Source organism: Leptidea sinapis, chromosome 16, assembly GCF_905404315.1.
Source record: "Leptidea sinapis chromosome 16, ilLepSina1.1, whole genome shotgun sequence".
Classification (NCBI taxonomy): Eukaryota; Metazoa; Arthropoda; class Insecta; order Lepidoptera; family Pieridae; genus Leptidea; species Leptidea sinapis.
Window position 1 is genome coordinate 3,362,552 of NC_066280.1, and position 10,453 is coordinate 3,373,004.

Sequence of the window (10,453 nt, forward strand, 5' to 3'; positions counted from 1 at the left end):
AAGAGAAATTCTCATGAAATGCAAAAACGTCGATACAAAGGTAATGATTGCTATAAAAAGAAAGTTCTGCAAAAAATATTTTTAAATCGCAGCCATAGTTCTACAGAATGTAAAGAAAAAAATGATGGAACAGTTGAAAGTCATTCAGACCAAAATACAAGGAACGACCTTGTTGAAAACGAAGACATTGTCACTCAAACTGCATTGAATGAAGACAGTGTTAACATAGAACAATTAGATATTGAAATTGATAATAAAGTAAACGATCCGTTAACATCCGATCTCAAAGTTATTGAGAATAATATTTCGAGACTTGCTGAAATTAATATAAGCAAGGGTGCAATACCTAAACAGCACGTCCCAAGTAATTTTATAGGAAAAGAAACATTAATAAAATCACAAAACGTACATTGTTCAATTAGCAATGTTCTTATAATAAGTGATAGCGCAGTAAGCGACTCTAAAATCATTCCTTCTGAAAGGCAAGGCGTTCAACCAGCTGAACACAATAATAAATCACACGAAATTAAGCAGAAAGATGCGAAACATATCAGTGAAACTAAAAAGAAAACAGAAAATGTGAGTGCACAAGTGGAACGTATTAATGATGATAAAAATAAAAAACACAGTAAGAATGTTCGTTATAAAAGCAGCCAGAGACACGCGCGGAAATCTGAGGCGTACAGACGATGCGGCCTTGGCACGGAACAAAATAACGAACAGACAAAACAAATTATTAAAGATATCGAAAAATCTGCTAAAAAAGATATCATATATGAAGCCTCGTCATCTGACGAACAGTCTAAGGTGAAAGGTAAAACAAAGAAAAACAGGGGAGCTCAAAAACATAGACATCAATCCGAGAAGAACGCAAAATGGAAATCTAATAATAAAGATGAATGTTAGACCGGTCTAACGTATATTCACCACTATCTATAAAAAAATTAGACCCCAGAAGTGATTTAAGTTAGAACTAAGACTTCGATGACGAAAAGACGACAATACGAATACGATCGGGGAAACAGCATTTTTAAAACATTATTTATTAATTTAGATTTATTTTGAGATGTTATCATTGTAAAAGACGTTTCATGATTCCATTGCTGCAGAAACTAGAAAATTGTAGATTGTAGTTTAACAGTATTTAACAGTGTACCTTATATTATCTTATGTAACTCTGTTAGTTAGTCCATTGATATGTTACTTTTTTGGGATAAGCGTGCATTTTTCAGAGGACGCAATTTTATTTATAGATATATCAAGGAGGGGTAAATGTTGAGGTAAGGTATAAAGGTAAGGAATAAAGCGAACAACCCTCAGGCTCTTTAATTATAAATGTTTACTGTACGATATCACATTGTAATCCATATTTTATATTAAAAAAAGCCCGCTGAGTTTCTTGCACCCATTCTTCTGACTGAGGCAGTCTCTTTTGTATGGGTGGTAGTTTTTGACGTTCAATAAGTGATTTTAAATCCTATTTTGAATAGAAATTTTTGAATTTGAATTTAAGAGGTTGCAAACTCTCAAACCTGGACCTTTAAACCCCAATGGGATTATATATAGACCAAAACAAGTAAATTTTAATGACGTATTTAGACTTGCCCAGCCTTTCTTTCAGTAAGCTCGTTCTGACCTATTTAGCATGTAGTGACTAAACGACTTATTGGCTCATTTCCTTTTTATATCAAAATTAACATCAAATCTATAAATGGCACATTCTATTGACTGTTTTTGTTGCATTTTCTATCTAGAGCTATTCTAAACGTAAAACGTACTACGTAATTTGTCCCAGTGTATTATAAGTGTTGTGATAAGTATTGTTCTAAATAAAATGCAATTTACTTAATACTAGTTTTTAAGAATAGTGTAATATAAATGATACAAAGGCCTGGAGGTTGACCTTGCCGGGGTCAATATAAACCATTAAACATGTGTGTTTCATATAGCTTTATTTTACATTAACCTATTAAATTGATATACAAAATTGTTGTTTTAGAGAGCATCTTTTGAAAAGATTTAGAGTGTAAAAGATAATAAATTCCTAATCTGCTCTGAATAAAATAATCTGTAGAAGTAAATATAATTTCAACGACTACATTTCGACCAAATTTTATTTATTTAGGTTATTTATTTTTTGAGCTTAAATAAATTAATGTAGAAGATTTATCTTTATATTTTGAGACTCGCACGAGTGTAACCGTCGTTTTACTTCGCTCGTAGTTCATATGTGTGACAAATTTTTAAATGATGTACAAAGCCGAAGAGAATCCTGTTCTCAAACTCAGTAGCTACAATTCTGGATTAAATGTTTAATTATACTTGCGTTTTATTTATTTTATAATCTTTCTTCAATCCTACCAGGGTGTCCCTACGAAGCGAAGCGACTGAATAAAAAAGTGTGTGCGTGTAATCTTCACGCGCGATTGAAGTAGATATAATAATAATTAACTTTAGGAATAATTAACAGATACCTAAATATATTACATTATAATAACAAAAGTCGTTTTACCAACTAAACACTCACGTATGGCTAAAGAGTAGGGTAGATTTGTTTTTTTTCCTCGCAAACATTGACGATATAACCCCATGTTTTAAGCAATTTTCTCCAACTAAAATAAAAAAATCCTTTATAATTAAATATGTTATTTTGGCAAGTTTGATTTTATATATTTTACAGAGAATGATATTATATTGATATTATTCAAATAAAAATAAACCCATTTTTTACAGGGCAAGCCATCAGGTTCTTGATTTTCTCTTTCAATCTTATTTATTGGTTGAAGAGGGTCATGGACTCTTGCCATATAAAGTTTGTATGGAAATTGCAATTCACGCGTCTCAAGGCGATAAGAATTACTTATCGGGTTTATTGGGACAGCTTCAGATTATTAACATTAATTACTGACAGTAGAAGATAGTAATTTATCTCTATCTATAGATAGTATATTGGGAACGGCCGTAAATCATTTAGAAAGGTGTAATCGCATTTAGTTAGTACTGAATTACTGATTTCAGTAGCATGTGGGTAATATTACAAATAATACAAACTTAAATACGTCCGCGTACTTAAGTTTTGTTTTGTGTTTCCGCATAAAAAAGTAGGGGTTGGGATATTAAAGAACTGAATTTTAAATCTTGATATGAATTTCCTGTTGCAATAAATCTTAGTGTTACGACCAATCTTTCTTTTGCTCTAATACTGTCTCGTAGTATAGTATCTTGCTTTTTAATAAAAGGTGTCACAAGATTTAATAATATGTCAAACGATCTCGAATCCACTCATAAATAATTTCTGAAGTCTGCTCGTTCTAAAACACCCATAATATTCATGTTTGCTCTTTTCGCGCAGTAATAAATATTCTTTCACCCATTTTCTTCCTTTTCTTTTTTCAATTTTAATTGAGGCAACGGCCAGGGCTAGGCAAAGGCCAATTTTGTGATGCCTTGACAACACTGGATCCTCGTACTTATACGATACGTCCGAAGTCGTCGCGCTTTAAGTGGTGACTGATTCAGTAACTTAATTTAGGACAGTGTGATCAGAAGCTAATGTGTTTCTAAATTTTTTTCTGAATTTAGATGACTAAATTCAGTCAAGTGTAATAGAAGGCTAAGACAAAAGCAAAAGATGCTCTCAGCCATAGTCAAAAATTAAAGTGGAAATGGTCCGGTCATATAACAAACACGTCTTAGAGACTATTATTAGATGGGCGAACATATTAACTTTATGGAAAGGCCCATTGGGAAAGCGCTATAGAAGAAGACCATTATTTAGATTGGAAGATGACATAAAAAAAATAGCCCAAGACCGGGGGACGTGGAAAACTTTCTAGGAGGCTTTACCTGAGATTGGATCCAATACAATAATAAAACCTACCTACCTACTAAAAATCAAAAAATTATAATTTTTAATATTAATAATTTAAATCATGCACATTATGTAAACAAATTGTTGTTGGTTATATAAACCATATAAAAGGTAGATGAAGTGTTTCTCGAAATAAAGGCTTTTTATTATTATATCAATATAACGTTGTTATTGAATAATAATAATCAATATGGCTCAACCCTTTGCCCGTCCCAATAATTGACGAGAAACCAAAATAAATTAACGAATGTCGTAAATGTCAGAAAATTTCTGAAAACTTATATTTTTTATGTGATATTTATTATATTTGATATTATGAGAGAATGTATAAGAAAGCTATTGAAACAAGCTATAATACCATGCAAAATAAAATATCTTATAAACAAAATGAGGGTGAGAACTTGGTCAGGGTGTAGTGTGCCGTTCGGCACTTTCGATTATGGTGTATATGAAAGATCTAGTGCCAAAAAGCACTTCCCGATTTTGGAAGGTTATTACAAAAGTTATGAATAAATAAATACACCTGGAGATTTACAAAAAATAAGCGATTTGAAATAATATTTTTAAAAACCATAACATGATAACGGTAAAAGTCAAAGTCAAAAAAATCTTTAGTCACTGTAAATCTTTATAAGTTATTTAGTGCAAGTCCGGATGAAGTACAAAAGTTACAATAGCATTCCAATGAGTATAACAATATTCAATAACAAAATTTAGAACATTAATTCCAACAATCTTTATCATTCAAATAATCTTTCACATTATAATAGGCCTTAGATGATAATTTATTTTTTACGATACATTTAAATTTTTTAATAGGTAATCAGAGTATCAGCAGTAGACTATGAGCAAATCAGTGCATTCACCATTATTTAATATAAGAAAACAACTTTATAAATTAATTACAACCTTTTATAAGCATGACAACATAATAACGGCTTTGTAGTCATAGTAACCAAAAGTCACTAATTTCTTCTATGAGTAAGACCTCTATGATACTCCCCCTCACGATGACCTTCAGGTCTGAGTGACGCCTATCATCTTTAGAAGCTTTAACAATCTTGGTTGTGGTAATGCCTTTGTAAAAAGGTCTGCCTCCATATGTTCTGTGTCCTTGTAACGGATGGTCACTAATTTCTTCTGGACACAATCCCGTATAAAATGTTCCTTTATGCTGATATGTTTCGATCTCTTACCAGTCATTTGATTGTTTGCTAACATCTGTGCAGCCAAATTATCATTATAGATCGTAACAGTTTGTTGAAAAACTCCAATATCTTCCAACAGATATTTCAAGTGTAAAGCTTCCTTCGTTGCTTCTGTCATCGCCATATATTCGGCTTCTGCTGTTGACAAAGCCACTGTTCTTTGTTTCTTTGATGCATAACTGATAAGGCCACCACCATACTTAAAAATATAACCGGTATATGAACGACGGTCAACGGTACATGCCGCCCAGTCAGCGTCAGCCATGCCTGTTAGTGCCATTCCTGATTGTTTATATCTGATGGTTACATTCTTCGTTCCTTTTAAATAACGAAACACCCTTTTTGCAGCTTGCCAATGTGTATTATCAAAACATGTATTATATTGGCTCAAATAACTAACAGCAAACATTATATCAGGTCTTGTGGCTACAGCGAGGTACATTAGAGATCCAATTAACATTTGGTATGGTATATTCTCCATCTCTGTGAGTCCATTATCCACGCAGGAGGGATGGCAAATCAGCACGGGATATTGATGATATAATCAGTCTGCTTAAAGAAAGTGACTCGGAGGAATTACCAACTTTTGTCGCTCGGGACCTTCACAAGTTGCCTCCGATTCTTTTTGACCACGTAGATCCTACACAGTTACTTAAGGATTTACTGCTATTGAAGAAGGAAATAAACGATATCAAAAGAAACTATGTGACAAAGGAGCATTTCGACATATTGAAATACACACGCGGCTGAAAACACGGTTAATTATTGTAACATAAATTACAAGCGAGGTGCTTGTTTACTCGATAATTATAATAATATTATAGCGTGTGATAGTGGACCGATGGGATTATTGCAGGAAGACATCGAACAGGTCACAATAAGCGACAGTAAAATTAAAAATATTGATACTTGCAAGAGAAATGAATTACACTTTAAAGTTTAAACCACTAGGTTAGATGAACAATTTAATTTTTAATCATCAGGTGCCGATCCATCAGTTAGAGATAAAAGTGGAAAAACTGCATATGATTACGCGACAGAGGACGGACATGAGGATTGCGCTAAAATATTGTCAACATTCAATGTGGACGAGAACAAGAACACGGACCCTGATGACGCCGCTGATAATTTTCTGCTTGACGTGTACAACCACTCTGTCTCCGAGGAGCTGATCGACCACAATCTAATGTTGGCGCTGGTCAAGCATATTCACCTGCAAATGCCCAAAGGAAGCATCCTCATTTTCCTGCCTGGCTACGACGACATCGTCACCCTGAGAGATTTGATCCAAGGCTCTTCGGAAATGACCACCGCCAAGTATCAGATATTCACTCTACACAGCAATATGCAGACGTCGGACCAAAAGAAAGTGTTCAACCCTCTTCCCAATGCGAGGAAAATAATTATATCGACAAACATCGCGGAGACCTCTATCACCATAGACGACGTTGTGTACGTAGTGGACTCGTGCAAGGTGAAGGAGAAGTACTACGAGTCGAACGGCGGCGTGTGCTCTCTGCAGTGCGTGTGGAGCTCGCGGGCTTGCGGCCAGCAGCGAGCGGGCCGCGCCGGCCGCACCAAGCCGGGCCACTGCTTCCACATGTGCTCCCGCCGCCGCTACAAGACTCTGCCGCTCAACTCTGTGCCGGAGATCCTCCGCGTGCCCCTGCAAGAGCTCTGCCTCCACACCAAACTGCTAGCTCCTGGCAATACTCCTATCGCAGATTTTCTATCAAAGGCGCTCGAACCGCCCTCTTTTCTCGCCGTCCGCAACGCCGTCACACTCCTCAAGACGATCGGTGCTCTAACCCCCATGGAAGACCTCACAGAAATTGGCCAACATCTCCTCGATTTGACCGTCGAACCAAAATTGGGTAAAATGTTGCTCTACGCTTGCGTCATGAAATGCCTCGATCCGATTTTGACCATTGTCTGCAGTCTGTCCAACAAGGAGCCCTTCCAGATTTCCATGAATCCTGAGAACAGGAAGAAGGGAAGCTTGGCCAGGAAGGAGCTGTCCGCGGACAGTTTTTCTGACCATATGGCACTGTTGCGTGCATTCCAAGCTTGGCAGTGTGCCCGAGCGAACTTCACCGATCGAGCATTCTGTGCCAAGAATCTCATCTGCGGTGCCACTATGGAGATGATAGTTGGGTATCGTTCCCAGCTGCTCGCGCAACTCAGGGCACTATGTCTGGTGAAAGCTCGGGGCAGTGGCGATATCAAAGACGTCAATATGAATTCAGAGAAGTGGCACGTCGTCAAGGCCGTATTGGTGAGCGGGCTATACCCGTCGATAGCGCGGGTGGACAGAGACTCTGGAACACTGCGGACGTCGAAAGAAGTCAAGGTGGCATTCCATCCCAGTTCGACGCTGCACAGAGGCGGAGGGGTGACTGGATCTCAAAAATCCGTTCAGTCCCTTCCCACAGACTGGGTTGTTTTTGAAGAAATTTCGCGCGTCGGTAGATTTTGTTTCATTCGCTGCAACACCTTGGTGACGCCGCTTACAGTGGCCTTGTTCGGAGGGCCGCTCAGACTGCCTCCTGGGGCATTAACCCAGCGAGCCAACCCGCCCGGTCTGTCTAGCGACTCGGACAGCGAGGCAGATGATAACAACTCTTCGCCGGACACGGCGGTGCTTACCCTAGATGAGTGGATGGCCTTCACGGCGGACGCGGCCGACGCCATCAGCGTGTACTACCTGCGACAGAAGCTGTGTGCGCTCGTCATCCGGAGGATGGCCAACCCGGCCAAGCCCACTACGCCCCTCGACGAGCAGATTCTGACCACGGCCGTGCAAGTGCTCGGAGCAGAGGAAAAGAACGTGGGGCTCATGCAGCCGAGCGGAATCGGGCAGCGGCCGAAGCCGTTGACCGTCGACTCGCCGATCTGGCGGACAAGGGAGGATTCCCATTACCAGTACGGAAACGATTTCGTGAATTCTTTTTACCACGGCTACCGGAGGAACTACTCCCAGTTCGCTAGGAGCCCCATATCTCCGAGCGGACGCGCGGTGTCGGAGGGGCCACTGGACGGGGAGGGAAGTGCGCGGTACTTCATCGTGAAGGCGGACGAGCCGCACTCTGTGGACGCGGCGCAGGCCACCGGGAACTTCCCCTTCACTCAGAACACCATCAAGAAACTGCAAAAGGCGAAACAGGTGAGACACGGTTACTTTTCTTGACAGCTAATTGGAGCTCATGTTTAAAAAATTAAATTTTGCATTCAATTAACACTGGCAAAATTATAAAGTCGAAGTTAATTATAAAATGTAAAACTAATTTGCTATCGAATAACTTTTTGTTACAACTGCCACACATAAAGTCGTGAATAACATCCCCGCGCGTTGGATAGGAAAAGACCGCCATCTGACATAATGTCCAGGCATAACATAACAATACCAAGACCAACAAGACTATATAACGCGTGGAGGTTGAACTAGAATTATCAGGTAAAAGTTGTAATCGAAGCCCTCGTGACTGACGTACATTTTGTGTTCGGTTTTAGGAAGGTGGTCGCGTGGTGGCGATATTTAGCTGCATCAGCGCGTCGAAGCTGACGGGAGCCGCCGTGATTGGTGACGCGAGTGGTAACCTCGAGTGGCTCTCTAACCAGCATCTACCCTTCCACATGCTTCGGTGAGCTCACACATAAACCGGCCTCACCGAAATTATAAACTTTATTGAAAATAATAAATTATTCGAGTATTTTGGAAGTAATTAATGATTCCCAAATACCTTGAAGAGCACAAGATAATTAAATGTTCTAATGTCAAAATAACAGCTCATAATAAACGTATACGGACGTCTATAACTATATGGTACTTATACCGGAAACCCAATATTTTATATTTTTGCATGTCCGTTTATCCAGCTCACTCTTGAAACGTAAGGTTATGTTATCAATTGAAATATAATGAAACTATTGAACGCGACGGGTTCGGCGAAGTCTACGGTCACCAATCTCATGTGATCATTTAGCAGAGCGGAGGTAAAATACAAAAAATAACAACAAAATCATTGGTCGGGTTGTCTCGTAAACGTTATCGACGCGGCGGCCACTGCACACTAGTATTAAATAAATTAGATATTATAATTTATTTCAGGCACATAACGAACTCCTTGGCAAACGGTGCGAGAGTGATCGGGGCGCGCGATGGCACTGAGATCTGCTCCACATCCGGGCGCACGCTCCTAGCGGCGCTCACCCAGCGGCGCCGGCACGCGCCCTCGCAGCCGCGCCCCATACAGAAGCACCCCTCCGACCAATAGCACTCGCGCACCCGCGCGATGCCCGCTCAGCCCCATGCCTACCGCGACACTCGCGTAGATATGCCTCGCACGCACTATTTTAATAGACTTACATATCCTACACAGGATCGAACAATTTATCAGTCTCTTAGTGATTTAAGAAAATGTAATTCAATCGAATCTTCAAAAATAGTGTATCCTTCAGATAAATTTTCGCGACCGAATACTCGAAAACCGTACTTAACAGTCGAGGATATCGACAGAATCCTAGTGACGCCGACCGCAGGACGTGTCGATCGATCAGATGTTTACAGTGGTTGTGATGATTTCTGTGGACGCAGTTTCGATCATACTGAGAAATCTCATACTTTGCACACGTTTGCAAATTATTATAAAAATGATGAAAATAAAGCAGGACAGTCTACGATTAATACTAAAAAGTTGTTTGGTAATGTCGATACTACTATACAGCAACTAAATGAAGATATAGACGCCAGTAAACTGACAACTGACTTTTCAAGTAAATATTTATTAAACGATACATTCGCTGGAGGAGGTTTAAATACACATATTGATACTCAAGTAAATAATTATCAACAGGAGAAATTTGATGATTATACAGATTACAATAAAATTGAGAAATTTGGTGAAAACCACTTCATGAGCGATGAGACTGGTGCAAGCAGTAGGTCGTGTGATCTGCCTTTAGTTGATAAACAAAGTTTATATGCTTTTAATCAAGATTATTTACAAAGGACTGAAGTCGAGCCGAATAATGAAATAAATGAACATGGAAAAATATATACTGCCAGTTCGGAGCTTAATAATTATGCATATAACTCGCACTCGTATCTATTTTTTCAAAAGTCTTTGAGAAAGCAATGTATGGTCGTTTAACAATTTTTTTTACAAAAAATAATATAATAAACAAGCAACAATTTGGCTTTCAAAAAAACAAGTCGACAACATTAGCTGCATTTAAACTGGTTAACAAAATAGCAGAAAATATAGATTCAAAAAAACCAACGTGTGTAATATTTTTTGATATGAGCAAGGCTTTTGACTTCGTATCACACACCATCTTGTTGGATAAGTTGGAGCAAAATGGCGTTAGAGGACCA

The 10,453-nt window shown here is 38.7% G+C and overlaps 1 protein-coding gene across 3 annotated transcripts in view; it reads left to right on the forward strand.

Annotated features, from left to right (window-relative positions):
• Positions 1 to 10,160, forward strand: part of LOC126968790 (3'-5' RNA helicase YTHDC2-like) — a 39,293-nt gene extending 29,133 nt beyond the window's left edge. Inside the window, exons 10-12 of one of the 3 annotated variants that reach the window (XM_050813886.1) lie at positions 6,063 to 8,242; positions 8,590 to 8,720; positions 9,188 to 10,160. In XM_050813886.1, the coding sequence (XP_050669843.1) occupies positions 6,063 to 8,242; positions 8,590 to 8,720; positions 9,188 to 9,353 (2,477 nt within the window). In that variant the 3' untranslated portion in view covers positions 9,354 to 10,160. The remainder of the gene's footprint in view (positions 1 to 6,062; positions 8,243 to 8,589; positions 8,721 to 9,187) is intronic. The other 2 variants (XM_050813890.1, XM_050813891.1) reach the window with 2 other exon arrangements.
• Positions 10,161 to 10,453: the final 293 nt, after the last annotated feature.